This window comes from Rattus norvegicus, chromosome 17 (assembly GCF_021556685.1).
Source record: "Rattus norvegicus strain SHRSP/BbbUtx chromosome 17, alternate assembly SHRSP_T2T, whole genome shotgun sequence".
Classification (NCBI taxonomy): Eukaryota; Metazoa; Chordata; class Mammalia; order Rodentia; family Muridae; genus Rattus; species Rattus norvegicus.
In genome coordinates this window covers 86,176,013-86,200,156 of record NC_141550.1, presented here as the reverse complement: position 1 = coordinate 86,200,156, position 24,144 = coordinate 86,176,013, and the positions used below count along the sequence as shown (strand labels likewise).

Sequence of the window (24,144 nt, the reverse complement as noted above, 5' to 3'; positions counted from 1 at the left end):
TTCATAAGCATTTAGCCTTAATGTCAAGGTTCTCCTTGAAAAGGCGATTAGAAGGATCAAATGACTAAATGGTGCCAAAATTTCTATAAGCATAGAGCCATATGGTTAACAATAAATTGTGTTTATGAATGTCTCCAGCATATCAATAGTTCATTTAAATTAGTTTTCTAAACATAGTTTTTCTCATTTAGTTCCTGATAAACTGCAGAAAATTATTATTGTGCATTCCCTAAATATTTGCATATATTATCAATTGCTTTTAAAAGAGATAATTAAACTAATTAAGGACAGTTGTTTTGTAGTAGAATTGATGTCAGGAATGCAGTTAATAGTTCTGTGTAATATCACAATGCTCTAATTTGGCTGCTTTGAAACAGCCATAGGTACTATCTTTACAGGTGTTTGGAGAATGAGATTAACAGTTAATATGCCAGACATGATATGTGTATTTATTTCTGTAGTTAATAAGGATGAATGTGAAACTTAATAGTTAAAATTGTAATAAGCAAAATATTCACTATTTACAAAAAGAATCATAGTAATTTTGCAGTGAGGAAAGAAAACCACAGGAGGCACCTTCATCGGGAATTGATATTGACATCGAAGGAAACACCCTTGAGTCTATGTAATTTCAAATAATGGAGATTCATGCATCACAGAACTAGAGTCTGATAAACCTCAGGTCAAGCTTCTGTGTCTGGTAGGAGACTTCTTGAATCATCTCAGTGCGGAAGGCACAGAGGTAAAGAGCATCGAGGAGAAACAGCGAAGGGTGGGGAAAACTTACCGTTAGAGCAGGCCTATTCTTGTAACTACCTCAGCCTGAGATTACATCATCAGCCTCTATCGGGAGTCAGGGTCATCAAGACCCGATTGTATCTTATGCTTACACTCTTCAGTTTTGCTGCTTTGGGGGATGAAGATTCCAACGTAACATGTAACCATGTTAATGTACCTCCTGATAGGACACACACAGAACAAACTTTTTTTTAATTAACTTGAGTATTTCTTATTTACATTTCGAATGTTATTCCCTTTCCTGGTTTCTGGACAAACATCCCCCTAATCCTTCCTCCTCCCCTTCTGTATGGGCTTCCCCTCCCCATCCTTCCCCCATTACTGCCCTCCCCCCAACAATCACGTTCACTGGGGGTTCAGTCTTGGCAGGACCCAGGGCTTCCCCTTCCACTGGTGCTCTTACTAGGATATTCATTGCTACCTATGAGGTCAGAGTCCAGGGTCAGTCCATGTATAGTCTTTAGGTAGTGGCTTAGTCCCTGGAAGCTCCGGTTGCTTGGCATTGTTGTTCATATGGGGTCTCAAGCCCCTTCAAGCTCTTCCAGTCCTTTCTCGGATTCCTTCAATGGGGGTCCCGTTCTCGTTCAGTGGTTTGCTGCTGGCATTTGCCTCTGTATTTGCTGTATTCTGGCTGTGTCTCTCAGGAGCGATCTACATCCGGCTCCTGTCGGTCTGCACTTCTTTACTACATCAATCTTGTTTAATTGGGTGGCTGTATATGTATGGGCCACATGTGGGGCAGGCTCTGAATGGGTGTTCCTTCTGTCTCTGTTTTAATCTAATCACATCGAATTCTCACTAGGAGAAGACATCTGTATGCAACCATGAGGACATTTCAACCTCACAAAAGAAAACTTTAAAAATGTCATGAAAAGGGTAACAGATGTGAGGAAGAACTGGAAATTAAGTCTTACATAATGCCTGCGTGAGAGCAAGATGATAGATGATAATGTACAATGAGTAAAATTACACCAAGGTATCTCAATTACTTAAGAATATTGAACAAATATACACAATTATCATGTTATTCTATTCAAGGCAGTTTTATCGGATGAGGAGAAAGCTAGATGGGACCTCTCAGAAGTCTGAGCATTTTAAGAGTCTGAACTTAGCACTGAATTTTCAAAGACGTCATAACCTGTACCCAGTAGAAAGTAATGGGCCTATCATTTCAAAGAAAACCGACTCAAAACTCTGTCCTGATAACTGTCTTTTGTTTACCCTAGTGTTTTTATCCTTCAGTAGCTAGTTATCACTTTGAAGACTAAACATTGTGAAGCCTCCATATATTTCAAATATAATATTTTCATTGTGTCTAGTAGGGACTTGCTGTCTATGGGTCACCTGGAGCCCAAGTAGATATTTCTAGATGTTTGCTAAACAATAAAATAGAAATTAAGTGTGGAAATTAAGTTATTTGGCCTGGGACCAAATAACATGTCCAAATCCTGTATTACTTATTTTCAATTTCCATTTTTCTTGATTTATTCCAAAATATAGGAAGAAATAAGACCAGACAGCAAACATATTCACAATGACAAGACAAAGCAAAATAAAGCAGAAACTCCAAAGTAACAGAAAGCATCTTTCTCAAATCAAAATGATTTGACTAAGAAAGTAGCATACAGGACCCTGATGGCACAGTGGGTGGGACCAGGGCATATGTGTACTCCCTAAAACATGGTGTGAAAAGCATTGGAGGCTGGTCTTCCCAGCAAATGTCCTGCACTGCCAAGTCTGTTATTTTATTATTTTCCCTATAATGAGAGATAAGGTGCTTCTATTTCTTACATATGCAAAAATTGAATCTTTAAACTAACATTTAGTATATTTTTAACACTTCTTAGTATTATTCTTTTTCTTATATAAGCAGTTCCAGAAATACATTCACCTATAAAAGCAATAGTCATTAAAGACAATGGAAACGTATAAATATAATCATGTCCTTGTATTGTGTAACAAAGTTCCAGCCATCTACAGGCACAAAGAAAACAGTGGCCCCTCTCTAACTCACGAATATGCTTAACTCTAAACCTTCTCTGATTGTCAGTGACTGCATGGCCTAAGGACACATTTCTCAGGATGTGTCACCTTTACTCAGTGATTCTTGACTCTGCAGCTTGACTGCATGAGTAGGAAAAGATCAAAGTGACAGGTGGTGTCAAAGAAAAATATTAAAGAGACTTAATAGAATATGGAGAGAAGGATATGTACTGACACCAGCAAAGGAAACGACTTTGGATTTAAAGTAGATTCCGCTCACAGGCGACAAATGATCCTGATACAATTTAAATGAAATACTGGAACAGGCAGAATAAATAATAAGACACGTCACATATTGCATTTGAAAAATGAGATATTTTCACCAATTCTCACATTATGGGAGTGGTCAACAAGACATGGGTTATTTACCCAGTGACTGAGATAATGGGAAAACCTAATTTAAAGATCAAAATATCCATTTGAGGAATCTTAGTCGATATGTAGACACACACATCTGGGAACTAGGTATCCTTTTCTCAAAGACAACCCAGAGATGCAATTGATTTTCAGAGTTAGACATTATAATCTCTCCAGCATTTTTGCTCATCAAAAACCAATGTTTAACTAACCCTGGACATAGTGCAACACTCATTAAGTAGAGTATTCATAATCTTAGAAGTGTAGTATAAAAATGAGGGGATTACTGCCTCCTCAGAATTAGAGATGAAGGAAACCATCACTGTATCTTGTTTTTTCCTAACTGAACAAACGCTCATTGGGTGTTCAGTTCATGTCTACAGTGCACTCAGTTGGAGAGGAATTTCTGGGGAAGTCTCTTCAGGTATTAGACTTTTTGAGAGCATACACATTGGAGTCTGCAGAATACAGTATCTGTACTTCAATCTAATATTCCCTTTAGAAAAGGGTGCTCCCATTTTTTTTTTATTAACTTGAGTATTTCTTATATACATTTCGAGTGTTATTCCCTTTCCTGGTTTCCGGGCAAACATCCCCCTCCCCCCTTCCCTTCTTTATGGGTGTTCCCCTCCCCATCCTCCCATCCCTTGCCGCTTTCCCCCCAACAATCTAGTTCACTGGGGGTTCAGTCGTAGCAGGACCCAGGGCTTCCCCTTCCACTGGTGCTCTTACTAGGATATTCATTGCTACCTATGAGGTCAGAGTCCAGGGTCAGTCCATGTATAGTCTTTAGGTAGTGGCTTAGTCCCTGGAAGCTCTGGTTGCTTGGCATTGTTGGTGCTCCCATTTTTAAAGTTAAGTATTTGCAAACAAAATTTTGATGCACAATGCACCTAGAACATTGGGTCAGGTACTGTTTTAAATACAGTACAAGTACTACATCACTGTATTGTAGTGACAGTCTTAGAAGTTTACTACTGGTATTATTCCCATTTAACTAGTGAACAAAGATAAATACCAAATTAAAGTCACACTAGTTGCTGGAAAAGTGCATACTCAGATCCAACCTGTCTGTGTTAACTATACTGGCTATAAAAGAATTCTAGATAGACATATACTAACAGAAATTTTATCTTTTCTTTTTATCATGACAGTCCGAGGGATCTAATTCTAATCACCAGGCATGGTGATGGTAAGCAACTTTACTGATTGAATCTTTAGCAACATTCATGCTTAGGAAAGATCAATGGGATTTAATAGAAATGTATAGTGCTTACCTCATTTGGGACTTTCAAAAGGTGAGTATCTATCTATCTAGAAATATTTTATAGCCAGTATAGTTAACAGGGGATATATTGCACTGAGTACCTTTGGCTTTATAGAGAGACTAGTATCCCTTTCTGTTGAAAAACCCCAATGCAGAAAAAAATGTTTATGATGGTTTGTAGATGCTTGGCCCAGGGTGTGACAATATGAGAAGATGTGACCCTGTTGGAGTAGGTTTGTCACTGAGGGCTTTAAGGACTTCATTCTAGCTGTATGGAAACCAGCATTCTACTAGCAGCCTTTAGATGAAGGTGTAGAACGCAGCTCCTCCTGTGCTATGCCAGCTTGGATGCTGCCATGCTCCCACCTTGATGATAATGGACTGAACCCCTTAACCTAGAAGCCAGCCCCAATTAAATGTTGTCTTTATGAGAGTTGCCTTGGTTATGGTGTCTGTTCACAGCAGTAAAACGCTTAGACAATGTTTAACAACAATTAAAATTTGATAAACTCAAGCATGAATTTGAAATGAGTATTCCTTATTTTTATATTATTTGTTTACGTGTATAACTGAATTTATGTCTCACTTGTATCAAGATGCTGAGAAAGGCCTGAGAGGGCCTCTGTCCATAACCATCATTATAGATGGTGGTGAGCTGTTGCACTGTGGGTCCTGCATTTGCTCTGCCACAGGCAGGGCTACTTTGGAGGGCAGTGTGAGAGGAGTTTGACTTTTACCATGAAGGGTTGTTGGATTAAAACTCAAAGGACAGCACATGCTGGTGAGGTTGTAGAGAAAGGGGAACACTCCTCCACTGCTGGTGGGAGTGCAAACTTGTACAGCTGAGCTGGCTATCAGTTTGGAGGTTTCTCAGAAGACTGGGAATAGTTATCTCAAATCTCAGCTAGACTACTCCAAAAGACTATGTAGAATCCCACAGGGACACTTGATCAACTATCACAGCAGCTTTATTTGTGATAGCCAGAAACCCAAAACAACTGGATGGCTCTAAACTGAAGGAAATGTGGTATATGTACACGATGAAATACTACTCAGCCATTAAAAACTAAGGACTTTGCGAATTTCTCAGGCAAACGGATGGAACTAGAGTGACGTAACCCAGATCCAGAAGGACATGTGTGGTATTGACTCATTTATAAGTGGTTAGTAGCCATAAATTACGGGATAATCATGTTACAATCAAGAGACTCACAAAAGCCAAATAACAAGGAGGTTGCAGGAAAGGATGGTTGAAATTTTCTCAGAAGGGGAAACAAAATAGATATTGGAGGTCAAGGGAAGGAGGGAAATGGGCAGAAGAGGAGATAGGAGAGGAGCAGGGCAGGGTAGGGGATCCTATATAAGGAGAGCTGTGGAAAAGGAAGGGGCATCAGCTGGGAACAGGTGGAATCTTTAGGATAATCCAGAGACCATCGATAGAGAGATTTCCAAGAGAGTCTATGTTGGCAACTCTAGCTGAAATCCCTAACAGTGGGGGATATGGATCCTGATGTGGCCACTTCTTTTAGCCAGGCAGGACAAGGACATCAATCCACCCACAAAACTTTCAACCCAAAATGAGTCCCACTGATACAATGTACAGGGACAAAGATAGGTCTGAGAATGAGGGAATGGCCAACTAATGCCTGCCCCAAATTGAGATCCCTTCCATGGGCAAGAATCAATCCCTGATACTATTAATGTGATATCTGTTATGATTGACAATAGGAATCTAGCAAAACTGTGCTCTGAGAGGCTCCACCTAGCAGCCACTGGAAAGAGATTTGAGCTCAGCTAAGAGAGTCTTACAGACAAGTTGAGAGAAGGACTGAGGGAGCCAAAGAGGACAGGGAATTCACAGGAAGACCAACAAGTCAACTAATTTGGATTCTTATGGGATCCTACAGACTGAATCACCAAAGAGTGAGCACAGGCTCAACCTAGGCCCCCAGAACATATACAGCAGATGAGCAACTTGGTTTCCATGTGGGTCCCCCAGAAACTGGAACAGGGGTTGTCCCTGAGCCTGTTGCCTAACTGCTTACGGATGCTGCATCCCTGAATAGTCTTGTCTGGCCTCAGTGGGAGAGGATGAGCCAATGACTTCATCTGTGGGAGTTGGGGTGGGGGCTGTTTACACACAGAGGGGTCTTTCCATTCTTAAACGAGAAGAGAAGGTATAATGGGAATATGGGAATGGGGAAAAGACTTGTGTGAGGGGAAACTAGGAGGAGAGGAAGGGATGACTATTTTAAGTGAATAAATAAATACATTTATATTTTAAAAATGGTCATTTTTTAATGTGGCTATTGGAGATGATGGAGAAGAGAGAACAAAGTAAACTTCCTGCAGAGGAGTCATGCCCTCAGAGGAGTAATCTGAACTTTACTTCAGATTTTATTACACTCTTTGATCCATAGGAATTTAGTAGCTTCCTAGACCACAGGCCCTTCCACAGCATGTCACGTGACTGTTGCGGTAACTATTAATCAACTCTGAGCTCACCATGGGTGTACAGAGGGCTGTGTGCCCACTCAAGAGCTCTGGATTCTCAAATGAAAGACACACAAGCACTGTATCACTTTTAATATGGCCTAACCGAACCAGAGCTGGGGTTCTCCCTAACCCCACGTATAACCTCTGATATTCCTGAGTTATCACTTTTGAAGATCTATATTTCATCTCTGCTACCCCAGACCCAATCAGGGGAGTGACCACTGGGGCCACTTCCCTGACTCTTACATGGCTGATTTCTCTCCTGCAGCTTTTAAGTCTGATCTCTCTGCTTTTCTGGTCATGGAGATTCTGCTCCTTCCTCTTTCCTTCATCTCTTTTCCAGAAAGTCTAAAAATCCTGCCTCTGTCTCCCTGCCCAGACGTTGGCCATTCGCAACTTTATTTCCCAATCAGAGTCAAATGGGGGCAGGCTTCCTTTGCCCTATGTGTGGGAGATTGAAAACAGGATTTTTTGGTAACAGAACTGGCATGAGAACACAAGCCACAACACAGAACCACAAACCCCAAACCAATTGAACCAACTCCTCATGTGCTGAAACCAGCAGCTAAACTAACCCTTTCCTTCAAAATGAAGAGAGAAAGACAGATACAAATACAATATGCCCTAGTCTTTGTTATCCTAGAAGAAAATACATTACAGGGAAGAAAGACCAGAACGATGAGAAGCAACTCAAAGGAGAATTCAGCAAGTTTATGCAATAACTTATTAAGACACAGACACACACACACACACAGACACACACACACACACACACACCACACACAGAGAGAGAGAGAGAGAGAGAGAGAGAGAGAGAGAGAGAGAGAGAGAGAGAATAAGAGCGGTTGTTAGTCATTATGAGCACAAATCTTGACATTTATTTGATTGATTTATTTGATTTATTTGACTGAGGGTTGCCAAGATGGCTAGGTGAGTAAAACCACTTACAATGAAAATCAGAATCCCTGAGCTCATCTTAGATTGCTTCTGAAAGAGAAGAATCAAAATTATCCCCTCTCTGACCTCCATGAGCACTGTGGCAACCACAGGCACCTTCCCACAGAGAGTGTGGGGTTATTCTGGTCATGCTGGGCATGTAGGAATAGTAAGCTAGTACAGAGTTTGCCACATACATATGACAACCGAAGTCAGATCCTCATAATCTATGGAAAAGTAGAGGAAGAGAATTGGCTAAACAAAGCTGTCTTTTGTCCCTCAAAATTATCCCATGCCTAGCCCCAAAGGAATCATGTACATACATAATAATAACCTAATTGTGGTCCCCATGATAAGCTAATAGATGTAACACACTATTTTAAAGTTCATCCTTTTAATAAAATAGACACACAACACCAGGCACATCAAACAAAGTATGGAAAAAACAAGCTGGAATAATCCAAGAAAACTACAGGGTAAAATTATCGCCCACAGTCAAAGTTCTTTTTCCAGAAGAAGCATTATCCAAATTTAGTACTAATGGGAATGCTCACCGAAGCAACAACAATCTTCCTGAAGAAAGAACTCTTCAGAGTTTTGCAATTATTTTGTAATGCAGATAACATATGTATATGTATATGTAGTGTGTGTATGTGTGTGTGTGTGTGTGTGTCCTGTGTGTGTCCGTGTGTGTCTGTGTGTGTGTATTAGTTGTCAGAAGTCTGTGGAATAAAATTTAAAAATTTGAAGTAATCATCAGATGAGAAGACCACCTAGAGTCATTACAAACCTTAAACACATTATAATAGGGGACCAGCACTCCAAGCAATCCATTCTGGTGCTATTTCTCATTTAAGAAAATCAACATTCCCATCAATGAAAGGAGAAAAGAAAAAGTTAAGCCAGAGTATGTTTAGTTCACACAAAAGGACATTACAATAGCTCAGTAAAAGGAAGCACAGAGAAAATGTTGTATAGATGCGAGTGTTTTGTTATTATACATATCGATCCATCTATCGACCTGGCATATTGACTACACCTAGTATTCATCCACTACCAATATGTCAGTCAGTTGGCCAGTCTGTCTTGCTGTGGTCGCATCCCCTTGAAAAAAGACAGAATTCTCTAACGTGCTTTTTACACTGAGCCCCATCTTTGAATTTCTGTATCTTTGCATCACTCAATTTTACCAAAAACAAACAAAAAAAAAAACAAAAAAAAAAAACCAAACAACAACAACAACAACAAAAAAAAAAAACCCAGCTTGAATGATGTTAGTATGGGTTCGCTTCTTGAGTCTGACCAAAATTAAATTAAGTTACATTAAAAGATAAAATATTCTTTAATCATGCTCTAGTCATCGGTCATGCTTCTAAATACTTTGCTAATTATTTCCGTTCACAACAACTTTGACAAAGCTTGTCGTGATAGTTGAACTGAGTACATTCTCAATGTCTTATCAGGATGCTCATTTCCTAACACTGGGCCTTCTGGCCACAATGTCCTGCTTTTTGAACCATTGGCAGTAAGTCAATTTAACTAGAAACCCCTCAGTCCTGAAGTAAGTTTTCAGCAAGAAATTGGGTTTGAATGTAAGTCCTTGAGGAAGGAAGGAAGGAGTGTGACCCACCCCTTCACAATCCACATCTTGGCTATAAAGCCCCACTTGAGACTGTACACAGAGCTGAGCCCATTCACGTACTCATTCCTTCTTGTGACATCAATGACTTGTCTTCATAATTTCAATTCTTGTGATCCTATTTTTAAGATTTATTTTACTTTTAATTATGTATATATGTATTTCGATATGCTATGTATTTTATGTATGTCTCTATGCGTATGAGTGTCTGTGTGAGAATATGTTTGTGTGGGCATACGAGTGTCTGCAGAGGCCAGAAGAAGGCATCAGAACCCTTGATACTGGGCTTCCAATTAGTTGTGAGCCACCTGGTGTGGGCGCTAGGGAGCGGATTCACAAAGCTCACCACATCTTAATCACTGTGCCATCCCCCATCCCCCTTTTAGTGAGCTTTTGCTTTTGAAACAAATTTCTTTCTTATTTTTAAGACACTGTCCATGTGGCACAATGCTCTTCTTGACACCATTACGTAAGCAGTGATGACCTTGGACTTCTGATTCTCTGGCTTTCGCCTGTCCAATACTGAGATTACAGGCGCCTTCACCACAGCCAGGTTACGTGGTTCTGGAGCATAAGTACTAGAAGTTTCTGCATGCTAGACAAGCACTCCACCAACAAACTTCATTCCCAGATAGGTGATTAACTTTTTTAGAAAAAATTTATTAGGACTTTCTAAAAACAAAATTCTACAAACTCATTAATCTTTTAAGGTCCCTGGTTTCCTTTAGTTATGGTTTCTTTTTTAATCTCACAGTAACTCTGGATAGGTAGGCAGGTATTTTTATCCCTTTCTTTCGAGTTATAAAATTGAGGTACAGAGAGGTCAGAATCTGAGAAAATGAGTGTGGGAGCCATGGTCTCCTAATTTTCAACCCCAGACTCCTTGTGTTACAGGGGAGACGATTGTCTGGGAGTTTAGAATGAGAATGCCATCGATGGTTTCAGGGCAGTACAGTTCTAATATATCTGGCTGTTGAATCAAACTAGATAGCACCGAGTTAAGTAATGTGGATTTGGAAATATAGAAAGAAACCCACAGAGCTACAGAATAGAAAATGTCTGCACAGGGGAAAAGAAACAAGTCCAGGCTGGCTTTTAGGTTTAAAATCAGAAATGTTTGAACAGCTACCTGATAACTGTGTGAATTTGAATAAAGAACAAAAGTATCCAAATAGCTGTAAGAATTTTAGTGTAGAATGTTTGCTTCATTGCTTGTCATAGGTTATGGGTTTGTTTAAATTTTTCCTTGTATTCATCTGTTCAGTGCAAAATTAGTCTTTAGCACCTGACTTGTAGAGATCTTAAATGATGATTTAAGAAATGTAGCACAAACAAATGTACAATGGAGAGATTGAAAACACCACAAAATTAGATTCTAGCATGCATATGTATTACATAAATACTATTGATTATGATTTGAAAGAAAAATAGAGAAGAAAAAGGGAGTGCCTTGGAATGTCAAACACGAATTAACTGATTGCTAAATTTTGCTTCTTTTAAATACTGAAAAAGAGAGGAAAGTGCTAATTTATGTCTGCCCTCCTCCTCCTCTCTCTCTCTAAAATATTCACAAAAGACTACAAACTATTACAGACATTAGAGACGATGGTAAATAGAAGGGCAATTTTTTTTCTTTAAATTACGTTCCCAGTAAGACATTGCCTTGCCCCTCCTCTCACTCACTGTGAGGAATCAGGGAGGGGCCAGTATTGCTTCCTCATGGAAGCTCAGTTTCTGACTGTCCCCCTATATTCCCTGTTTTCCCAGAACAGTATTAGTTATCCGATAGTGAGTCTTTCCCTGACAAAATCTAAATTTGACTTTTCTCATTTAATTTGTTGACAAAATACCGAACCATGAGCATGCAAATTTTATAAATTGGTGATAAGAGTTGAGAAATCCACACGCCTTCCCTTGGGGCTTAAATTTAAATTCTGTTTCTTTCTAAATTACTAGGGCGTTTTTGCATCAAGAATTGTCAATGAGATATGAGAAAAATCTTGCCTCAAGTGAATCCTGCTTCCTATTTCCTGCTTTCTCTCGTGGGTTTAGTAAGCCTCTAGGTAACATATACAAGAATAGCTATGTGTGTGCTAATGTGTGCTTGTATCTGTACATGTGTGTGTGTATACTTGTGTGTTCATGTGTGCCTGTGTGGGTATGCATACTTCTGCATGTGTATGTGTATGCCCATGTTTTTGTTTGTGTGTGTGTGTGTGTGTGTGTGTGTGTGTGTGCGCGCGAGCGTGCGTGCGCGTGTGTGTAAGAGAGCGGAGGGGGTGTACATGGGTGTAGGGTATGTCACAGTATGAATGTGGAGGCCAGTGTCATTTCAACAATGTCTGAATTGTTATGCTATTTTGAAGACCAGAAGAGCTAATGCATTTACGCATCTAGACTGGTACACAGAATCAGATATCAATGGCAACTTCACATGCACAAGTACAGTGTGAATATCTCCAACCAAAGCTACTTAGTAGTGGCAAAACAGTGCCTCAAAATAAATCATTTGCCTCAAGAGAGGCAACTGGTAAATAATGATCCCAGGATCACATATCAATTTGATGTCTTCTGCATTATATTGTCTCCCATATATTCGGTTTCTTCACTCAAGCCTGTACCTTGGTCAGCACACGTCAGAAGTATAAATGTACTTTACTGAGCATTTACTGTATTTTTTTCTGACATGGGAAACAATAAATTCTATTATGGGATAGGATTCAAATTCAAGCAGGTTTTAAAGCGTCCCATAAATGGAAAATAATCCAATATGAACCACTTCTTTGAATAAATTTGTAACTCATCAGACACACTATGGCTGGAATAATGAGCTAATCTAAACGGATGTATTGTTTTCCTGAGGATGTTATATATCGTTCTATATGAGGATCAAAGAATTGAGTATGTGGAAGGCAATCGCATATTACTGGGAGCTTTTCTTGCTATACAGAAAAGAGCTATTAAATCTCAAAGCACTTACTGCAGCTTGCCGATGAGTGTTGGAAAGTATCCCGTGAATCTTCACTTTGTCCTTTTCCATTTGGTCTATGTTCACCCACAGATCCCGGCTGGCAGAATCCGCTGGGCCATATATCCGAGAAATGTAGTAATTGTGATCTGTGTCCTCCTGCATTGGTGGAAACGATGAGCATTAACAACAGGAACGTTTCTACTAATCTTACTTTTTAAAATAATTCTTCTATGACCGAAGGTATCAGTGGTCTTCAAACTAGCAAATGACTTAAGTAGACTCTTAGCAAAGTGAACTAAAGTGAGCATGATACATGTAAGTCATCCTCTTAAGAAGAAGAAACATTTAAATACGAAAAACTTAGTAGAAAATTACTACTTTATGGACAATATGTTGTTTTTGTTTTTGTTTTGTTTTTGTTTTTTTTGTTTTGGTCACAGTAATAATAAAGGCAACTGCTAACAAAACAAACATGCTTGATTTAGAAATATTTACCAAGTATCTTAGCTATATAATTATAGTGTGTGTCTACAAAATTAACTTATTCTTTAAAAACCATTATATTGGGGCCTGTTTTCAGTTAATGGTCCTAGGAAGTGAGATAGTTGCTTAATTAGATTACTAAAATCTACTGTTATTTGAATTCCCAGGGTGGGTCTCACTACAGTGCTTTTCACAGAGAGGTTATTTATGTCTCAGGCTCCATGGGGAAAATGGATGCTTTAAAATCATGTGACACTTGAATAATACAGATCACATACATGTAGGAGTCATAATATGAAATGATGCCCAGGGATCATGGAGGGATTGGGGGGTGGCTCCTCCACTGTAAGCATGTGACATTCAATATGATGATCTGTATTTGGGTATCAATCGACCAAATGAAGGACAGACACAGCACAATGGATCATTTAAAAATACTTCACTTTTACTGATATGTATTTTATACATTTTTCTTTGATATATGAGCATATGCACATCATGCTGTTATCTTTGGATGTCTGAACAGGATCCTTGATACCTTGATATCTATAGTTAAAGACAGTTTGGGATGTATCTGGAGTGGTGGGAACCCAACTCAGGTTCTCTGGAAGAACCACTGAGTCATACTGTCAGATGTGCCCAAAGAGATATGTCTGTTTATTCAGCACTTTGAGAGGTGAGGGAGGGGAAAGGCGAATCACTAGAAGTTACTGGCCAGCTGGCATTTCAATCTGTGAACTCTATATTCAGTGGGTGACTCTAACTCACATAATAAGGTGTTAAATTAGGGAAAGAGAGCTGATACCAACCTCTGGCCTCTGAATGTATTATACAGATACCTATGCAGTGCTGTGAAATGTGCATATGGCCTAGAAATATGTACAACTACACACAAACACATATAAATGCAATAATGGTTATCAAGATGCGGTGTCACAAAATAGAAGACATCTGAGGACATTAAAGTAAATGCGAGAGAAAAAGCGTACTGAGAAGATTGTCTAGGATTTGAGCAATACAAGTTCAGGAAGTTGTCTAACACAATTGTTATCAATGTATTACTGGAATAAAGTTGAAGTATCAAGCTTCTTGGTCCAAAGCTGAATCTAGTGTATGTCTTCACAGCACACCAGGTACATGTGGACAGAAACTCATTAGGGAAGGCAAAACAGTGTTTAAGTCTAAGCAGTATTCAAAGGGATTTTGCATCATCCCTAAAAGAAATATTAAAGTTCAACATGGAAATGCTGCGAACAATGAATGCTAACCAAAGATCGAGTTTTTACTTTAATGAAGTTTATAGTTTAAAAAGTTCAATTTGTAAAGTTCTAGCTACATTTGTGGCTCTGGCCAGATTCCTCTGTGTGCCCACATTGTTGAAATGTCTGCAAAGCAAGAATAAAAGATGAGACCCAAAAGATGTGGGAATAATTTGCCCTGAAGTTGGGAGTGTGAGTATCCTTGTGCGTTTCCTAGTCTTCCAAACACAGCTTCATAAGAAGAGTCATTAGCAGCAAAGGCGTTGAGTCCTATCTCTTAGTGTCTGCTCCAGCTCCGTCATGCCACCCTCCTACCTGGACTTCTTAACGAGCCGTTTGCTCATCCTGCTCTTTCTACCTGCCACAGAGTGCAGCAGGCATGTGTGAATGTAAGTCCAAGACGGACGGTCAAGAGGCATTTAGGGGTTCAGAGGACATACATTTGCTTATTCTGCTTGCTGATAGGTCTACATGTGAGGTTTGATACTGCTGCCATTTTGGCATCATAAGCCGACTGCTGAAGATCCAGGTAACAACACGGAGAGAAGAGGGAAAAGGCAGCAGGTCCAAACAGCAAAGAATGATTATTTAGTTATAATGAATATTAGAAAAGATGGCTTTGGAGAAAACACCCAATGAATGTCAGTATGACAAGATTTTTTTACAAAGACTTGCTAAAGTCCACAATACAATCTTTAGGCATACTGTGTATGTGATTATTAATGCATAAGGTTTCACAAATTAAGAGTAGAGTTCACTATAAAAATAGAACTCAACACTTAAAAGAAAAACTGTTTTTTCCTTAATTTCTGTAATTCTTAAAACAAATGATTTGTAGATAATATGATAAATATCATTGTAATGAGACAAGGAATTATCTACAAAATTATGCACAACTCTGGTCTTTGGAATATATATATATATATCATATGCATATATACTATCTTAAAAACAATACTGTGTCTTGAAAATACTGAAGTTAAGCTAAAGACCTGCCGCTGACTTGTAGAGCTCAAGCTTGCCAAGTTGTCATGGCAACTTTTATTCAAAGATGAAAGCAATTTATTGTTTACCTAAGCATGTAGGCATACAAGTTGTTAAATCCCAGGGAGGTATTTGTTTCAGACACTCAGGAAAACCATAAAATAGATGGCTCAAAAAATGTGACATTTTAGCACCAGTAAATTATTCAAACTACCTTTTTGTCATCTTTTTTTAGGCATAATGATATTTAAAGAGTTATTGAAAGTCACTCTGGGCACAAAGAGTTTTATTTTCTGTTCTAAAGCAAAACTGTTTCTAGCACAAGAGACAATAAAGCAACATGCTAGTGTGATGTACCTACTTGGCAATTCATTTAGGAACCAACTGTTACTGAAAGTAGGTGGCTCAGTGGGTGACTCTAAATGCTATAAACTCAGGTCATCAAAAATGCCTGAAAATGTGCAGCTGTAGAGAAACATAGGGCATCTTCCAAAAACCTCAGAGGACAAGTTGCCATAGCTACAGGCATCCAGCAAGAACCAGTCTACACCACCTATCCTCAGTGTCCTCTCTGCCAGGGCTGTTGGGGTGACTAACTATTACAGATTCTTTGACACAGCAATGACATTTGAACTTCATTTCATTGAGAACTAAAAGAAATGGAGAACTTATTGTATGGCTATCCATGTGCTAAGGATTTCGTATATCTGGATATATTAAACATTCTCAAGGTTCTCAAGCATGGTCACTTAAAACTAAACTATGACTACCACATAAACAGTAGTCTAAATTAAAGAGGATTTTAGTGCTCTTTCCAGATGTGAGGTTTATTTTGTTCTTGAAAAAATGTTTTGGCGAGGCATTATTATTTATTTAAACATCAAGATATTTGAAATACCAAGTGTGTAAATCCAGAGAAAACAGAAAAACGTTAATTCACTGCGATCTAAACCAATGTGCTACTATAAGAGAGTAAAGGGGGAGATCCAATAACAAAGCTGACGAAAGGGCAAAGTGAGAGTGAGAGCTCGAAGAGGAACGTGTGAGAAATGTGACTATATTCTTCCTCTGCCAACACAGCCTGGAGAAGTACACAGCATGGAATAGAAAGCACAGGATGTAACATGTCCGGGATAGATGCAGGATAAGCATTGCAGACCCTCCCGCAAAATCTATATATGAAAAACTCAACTCCCAATATCCTCGAAGTTTTCCAGAGGGTATTTACTGGGGTAGGTAAAGTTCAACAATGTCATCAGAGTGAAACATTGACAACATTGGGTTGATAAACATAAAAGGGGGCATGGATTTTCTTCCTTCCTCTTCTAGATACTCCCTTCCATGCCTCTTCTCATCCCTTACTCTCCTCTTCTGTTCCCTTAGATTCCCTCTTTCCTCAGAATAGGTTCTCAGAAAATTTGTGACAAAACTGTGTATACTGTGAATTTTCCTGTTGATAATCCCTCTCCATTCCCTTGCCACAGGTTTGCTAGAACCTACTAGATATCTCGGGCTAGCCTTAAACTCATGGCAACCTCCCAAGTGCTATGGGAGTGAGTCTGCATACTTGGATCAAGAGAAATCTTATAGGAATCTGAAAGAGACAAATCAGATTCTATGCAGTAATGAGAAAACATTGGATAATCTAACACCTTCATAAGAAGCATGAATCTTTCATGGAAGCAAAATCTATAGATCTCAGAAAACACAGTCATGATTCAATTTCTCTCCTACCAATTATATTTTTAAGTAAAAGGCAGCATCTTTCTAATACATAGAGGTACAGAGAAAATATGACACCAATGAGAAATTCTTGAACATAGAGTACCTACTATTAAATTAGTCATGGGGTTATTAAATTGTCTATCATATGGATTCCAGTGGGCAATTAGCTATGTGGTTCTGTGGTTCTATATAGGAGAGCAGAAGCTATGGCAAAGGTCTGATGATAAGCACTGACTCTGTGTCAAGAATACTTCACAAAAGGTCATATACAGTTATAACTGTGAGTGGTTATGCAATCTCTTTCAATCATGAGTATATAGTAATAATATTCAAATTGCTATGCATTGAAGGTAAAATGCCCTGCAGAGCTCATGTCTTGAGTGCTTGCTCTCCAGTTAATGGCACTATTAGGAAAGTTTGAAGAACCTTTAAGATAAAGGCCTCAGATGAAGTAAGGAAGTTCCTAGAAACAGTCCTGCGTCCTGGCTTGTCAATTGCTTCTTGGTCTACTACAATATGTCTGCCTCCTGCACATGAACCTGCCTCATGACCTGAGATACTCTGCTACGACATGAGTGTCACAAAGAATTCAAGTGCTTTATATAACAGTGACCCCATAAAGACTTTCCTTCCTTAGTTGTTCCTGGTAGTCATTGTGATAACAAAATAATTAATGCACTGACATGATTAGCTCATGGTTCATAGCAGTTAATTAACAGGTAGTCCTGAAAGCATAGAAATACTTGGTACAAAAGTTTTAACTTTTTAAAGTCATCATTGGAGGCAGAAATGTGAAACTGAATGCTTAGAGTTCCATACATGTCACCAAAGAACAGCAGAAAAATATTAAACTCATTACTTACCTCGAATGCCATATTCAAGTACATCTCAGTTTTATGAAATTACATTTACCCAAATGGGAATGTATATTTTTAGTTACTTGCCCCTTGATCCTTTCTGATCATATATGTTCGTGTATGCATGTGTAATTGATATATGTTATATACCTCTGGAGAATATATTAAGCACATACTAACTGGTTAATTTTTAAGCAGTAACAACTGGATGGAATAGCTTTCCCTAATAAGTTACTTGACATTTTCATAATTAAAACGTTATATAAGACTGAGATTTTTGTTGACACTTGTACAAAACACTGGGAAATTCATGGTTTCTCAAAGGAAAAAAAAAAAACAGGGTCTTTGAGAAATCCATACAATATATTTTTGAACAAGGTATTTAGTCTAAAAATCCGATCTTTAAATAAAAATGTCAACATATTTAAATAGGCACAAGGCTGTTCACCGTGAACAGATAAAAGAACTATTGAAATTTTACATCTTATGCTTTGAAGACTATCAAAAGACAAGTCCTTAACACACTAAGACAGACAAGCAATAGAATTACAATTCAAGAACGTGAATTATTTTGGGGCAAAGACGATATACAGACTTGAACTAAATATTTTCTTTTAAGATATGAGCTTCTGAGAAGAAAGGGTTTGCAACCACACAGAAAGAATAACAATATCAACCAACCAGACCCCCCTAGAGCTCCCAGGGACTAAACCATCAACCAAAAAGTACAAATGGAGTGAACCATGGCTTCAGCTGCATATGTAGCAGAGAATGGCATTGTTTGGCATCAATAAGAGGAAAAGCCCTTGGTCCTGTGAAGGCTTTGTTCCCCAGTGTAGGGAAATGGCAGGGTGTGGAGTGGGTAAAGGGAGCATCTTCATAGAAGCAGGGGAAGAAGGCATGGGAGAGGGGGAAAGCAGGTAAGAGGATAACATTTGAAATGTAAATACATAAAATTTTCAACAAAAATAAAATAAAAAGATACAAGCTTCTTTGACTTATATGACATTCAATATTTTAAAACAATGACAGAAAATTAATCTTAGCATTAAGAGAAATGTAAGAAAATAACCATTTTTGCCAAATGTTAAAAGACTGAACTTATATAATCACTATTGACAGCACCATATCACATTTCTTAATTTTTAATGATTGATGTACAAGTAGCTTCATGTTTTTACGGTATTGGACATGAGAAACATTTTCAAAGCGAGTATGAAAGTGAATACTTAATAATTATTCCAGGGCAGTCTTAGACCTTGAAGTGTTTTGTAAATTAACAAGAGTTGGCTTTTTAGCAGGTACGCATGTTTCTGTTAACTTATTGTCCAGTATAACCTGCTGCATTATTTCCAGGTCATGTTAAAGTCTCACAAAAGGATCTACAGAGACAGTTACATTCGGATATCTGTGGGCAAGGGGATGGCAGGTAGCTAATAGAGGAAGCATTAGGTATGCCCAAACACTTGCAGGCTGCTATCTGAACTCCATTTCTTTTCGGCTTGACCACTAATGAGCTATGTCACATTAGTGAAGTCACTTATTCAGTTGTCCATTCGGTTCATATCGGTTTGACTTTTCCGATAGCCACATTCATCAGCTAGGATCACACACTGGATGAAACAAGATAGGGGCCTATAGTAGCACACTGACGTCATCCTCGCGGCATGGGACAGCACAGAGTAGAACACATGGAAAGAGAAGTAGATAAAGACCACATCATACCCCACTCTACCCAATCTCCTCAGAAGAAAGGGATGTATGGGTACAGGTATGGAATTTTCCTGTTGGATTAGTTTCATTATTAAAATCCATGATAGTTGATGATAATACTTAGCTTTCCTTCACTGTATTGATAGAACTAAATGAAATTAATGCATTTAAGCATATTTTTAAAGTATGTGAGCAGGATGTAAAGGATTCACCATTATTAAGGAAGTCCCATATAGTTTCAGAGTGATAGGATGAATTACATATTACTTTTGTGTAGCCCTTAATACCTATCAGCAAGTAGTACATTAACATCTCCTTCAGTCATAAATAGCAATGCCATGATATGCCATTTCATTTGTTGCTATTGAGCTAGAAGAATGGAAGTCAGACCGTTTGAGTTGGCTATGTCAGATCATTGCAACAGATGTTATGCACATCTGTTACATTTTCTTTCTGTTCCCTCTGCAGTCATCTTCATTTCCCTACAGAGTATCACATGCTTTCCTCTCTTATTTACTCTTACATCTATTTACAGCTGGCTCTGTCTTTCATTTCTCTTTTATTCTCACTTATTTTTTTCTCATGTGTTCCATCCCTACCATAGTTTCCCCTTTCCCCTTGCCTCCCACTTCCCTCCCCTTTACTACCACTTCTCTTCTGTTTCCTTTCAGAAAATAGCAGGTCCACAAGGGATGTCAGCCAAACATAGCATAACGAGTCACAAGAAGAGACTGGGTAAATATCTCAGGTCAAGGCTGGATGAAGCAACTCAGTAGGAGGAAACTTGAACAAAAAAAGCAGGCAGAAGAGTCAGGGACACCTCTTGTTTCTCTGTTAAGAGACCACAACAGAATAATGGATACAGAAAGTGTGGTAATGTGGTTCATTTACACAACAGAATACTACTCAGCTATTAAGAATGAGGACATCCAGAGTTTTGCAGGCAAATGAATGGAACTAGAAAATGTCATCCTGAGTGAGGTAACTCAGACCCAAAAGGACATGCATGGTATGTTCTCACTAATAAGTGGATTATTAGCCAAAACAAAACAAACAAAAAAAGAGTACAGAATACACAAGATACAGTCCACAGAACTCACAAACGTCAACAAGTTTAAGGGCCCAAGAAAGGACTCCTCAGTTCCACTTGGGAAGGAGAAGGAAGCAACCACAAGGGGGGAGTGAAGGAAGAACAGGGGAGGGAAAGGGGATGGAGGAGAGGGGAAACATGATCTGGTATTGGGTGGGGGAAAAGGACTGAAGCACTGAGGGCCAGCAGAAAGAATGGAAACAGGCGACATCAAGAGGAAGGAGGTTGAGAAAACCTTCTAGAACTAGAATGTACCAGAGGCTCAGGAAGTGAGAGACTCTCAGGACTCAAAGGCCCTACAGTGGAGAGAGGGAACTTAATGAATCCACCTCAGAAAGACAGAGCATCAAGTGAGGGATGGGCATGCTATCCCACCGCCAAAGCTCTGACTAATACTTCTTATCTGAAAAAACTGCAGTGACAAAAATGGAGGAGAGCCTGAGGAAAAAGAGGCCAGAGGAAGGTCCAAAGTATCCCTAGCTAAAAGGGAGGCGCCAAGCCCTCACACGATTACTAAGGCTATGGAGCACTCACAAAAGGGACCTCTCATGACTGCCCTCTGAAAGACCCAACAGGCAGCTGAAAAAGTCAGATGCAGATATGTACAGCCACCCAACCAACAGAAGCTGCTGACTCCTCTGGTTGAATTAGGGAAAAGCTGGAGGAAGCTAAGGAGGAGGCCAATCCTGTAGGAGGACCAGCAGTCTCAACCTGAATCCCTGAGACCTCTTAGACACAGATCACCAACCAGGCAGCATACACCAGCTGAGACAAGGCCCCCAACACATATACGACAGAAGATTCCCGGGTTTGGGTTCAGTCAGAGAAGAAACACCTAATCCTCAAGAAACGGGAGGCCCCAGAAAGTTTAGAGGTCTGGTGGGGTGGGGATATCGTTAGAGAGGTGGGGAGTGGAATGGTGGGGTGAGGGGGTATGAGATGTGGAACCCAGGGTGGTGGGTAGACCAGTAGAGGAATACACTCTGGAGTGTAAAAATAAGTAAATTAATTAATTAATTAATTAAAGAGTCCCACACAAACACCAAATACAGAACCTAAGATATATGCAGAATTAAGACCTATATGACTCCCTGATTGTCACTTCAGTCTCTGGAAGTCCCTATGGACCCTATCTGTAGGCCATGTGCTGTGCTGTCCTTGACCCTGCTGGATCCTACAATCCTTTCCCAAGCAAGCTTGTGCAAGTATTCTAATATCTAAGAAAATAGGTTTTAAACCACAATTAATTAAAAGAGATGAAGGATACTTCAAGCTCATCCAAGAAAAAAAATGCACCAAGATGACATCTCAATTTTTACAAGTATGCCCCAAACACAAGAGCACTCACATTTGTAAAGGAAATATCAGTAAAGGCTAAACCAGAGGTCTAACCTCACACGTTAATAATCAAAGTTTCCAGTACCCCACTTATTCCAATAGAAATGTCATCCAGACAAAAATGAAACATAGAAATAGAGTTTGCATATCTTAGGAAGAAAATGCATATAAGTGATATCTACACAATATTTTATAGAAATATAAAAGAATATACCTTCTTCTCAGCACCTCACTATGGAAATTTCTCTAAAACTCACCACATGCTTGGTCACAAAGCAAGTCTCAAGAGATGCAAGAAAATTGAAATAAACCCCAGGATGTTATCAGGCCACCATAGGAAAGCTGTGATTTCAACAAAAGAAATAGCAGGAAGCCTACAAACTCATGGAAGCAGAATAGGTCTCAACTGAATTACTACTGCATAAAGGCAGAAATAAACAAAATTAAAGACTTTCTAGAATTCTATTATTTTCCATGCTCTACACACCTGATTTGGGACAACTACCCTGCCTTCTTGTCCCAATGGTTGTGAAGCACTGTTTTAGGGAGTGTGGTACCTCTAGCTGTGTTCAAAATGCTATGGGATGGGAGATTTACACAACAGAAGTTTATTTCTATTTATCGTATGCAATTTTGCAAATTCAAATGCAATGCGGCTGCTATGTAAATGCATTTCTGAAGAAATTATGACGGAAAGTCCATGTTTGGTCCTGGGCTTGTCCTTCCTTTTCCCCTCGCTGCCTCTTTCTATCCCTGCTGTACCATTCCACCTCAGCCATCTTTCCCCTTCATAGCCCATGTGATGATCTGCTGCCCCACCCCACCTCAGTACTTAGAGCATTCTGTCCTATCTCACACACCGCTTTCCAGTTTGCTGGCTTCCATCCATGCCTCTCCCATTTGGATTTGCTCAGTTAACATTTAGAAGCTAAGATCTGTATAGGAGAAAAAAATATTCTGTTTATTTGTCTTGTTTCCTCACTTAATATAATATTTTCCAGTTCTATCAATTTTCCTGTGAATTCAGTTTAATGTTTTCCTTTGTGGCTAAAGCCTCCATGATGATTTCCATAGTGACAACACAGTTTATACCACAAACAGGAGTGGTGTCCTCCTGTGGGCTCATCAGCATTTGCTGTCATATTTTCTTGGAAAGAGCCATTGTGACTGGGCCCAGAATAGCAAAGTAGGCTTATTTTGTATTATTTTCTGCTTTCTAAAGATTCTGAACACATTGAAAATATTTATTAGCCAATTGGACTTTCATGAGCACTGCCCATACAATTCTTTTTCCCATGTATGTGTAGGCAGTGGTAGTGTGTATATGTTTAAAATTTGCAGTTCCTTATATCTTTAAGATATTAAAACTTTAAAAGTGTAGCTGGCAAAGATTATCTCCAATTCTGTGAGCTCTCTGTTCCCTCTATTGAAAGCTCCTTCTGTAGTGCAGAAGGTTTTGAATTTCATACAACCAACGTTGTCCACTATTTGAACGAATTGTAGTGCTGCTCGATTCTACTCAAAGAGTTCTTACCAATATGTACATCATGAAGTATATTACCATGTGTTCACCAAGCTGTTTTGGCATTTTTGGTAATAAGCTAAGATTTTTGAAATAAAGTAAATTTAGTACCTTTGTTCTGTCTTGTGTTTGCATACTGATAGATATATAAGAAGTCTCCTTCTTCTGGAGGCATACAAGGAAATTTGCCACCACCACTTACTGAATGCCTGGCTTTTATTCTAGTATATGTGTTTTACTATGTATCTATATCTGTGTAAGTTTATTGCTGGGTGCGCTGTAATGTTCCATGCTCTATACACCTGCTTTGGGACAACTACCATGTGTTCTTGTCTCTATGGTTCTGAAGTGCTGTTTTAGGGAGCATGGTGGCTCTAGCTGTGTTCAATCTTGAAGGACATTGACTTCCCTTTGTGTTACAGTACTAACTTTAGGGTTGATCTCTTTCTAATTTTTATTTTTCACATCCCTTGGGGCTTGGAATTCCAAAAAATTCAAAGCTTGAACTCGCTTGGTTTCCTACTATGGTCCTCTTCCTGGCTTATAAAACATCACACTCTCGCTCACTAAATGGGGAGAAAGTTTGGTGCTTCCCCCTTCTACCTTGTAAAAGCAGTCATCTTAAAGGAGTAGGGTCAACCACCTTGTGACTTCTAGTAACTATAA

The 24,144-nt window shown here is 39.0% G+C and overlaps 1 protein-coding gene across 2 annotated transcripts in view; it reads right to left on the bottom strand.

Moving 5' to 3' along the window:
• Window positions 1-24,144, bottom strand: part of Plxdc2 (plexin domain containing 2) — a 386,926-nt gene that overhangs the window by 181,937 nt on the left and 180,845 nt on the right. For both annotated transcript variants that reach the window (XM_087591183.1, NM_001108422.2), the window contains exon 3: window positions 12,517-12,663. In XM_087591183.1, coding sequence (XP_087447309.1) covers window positions 12,517-12,663 — 147 coding nt within the window. The remainder of the gene's footprint in view (window positions 1-12,516; window positions 12,664-24,144) is intronic.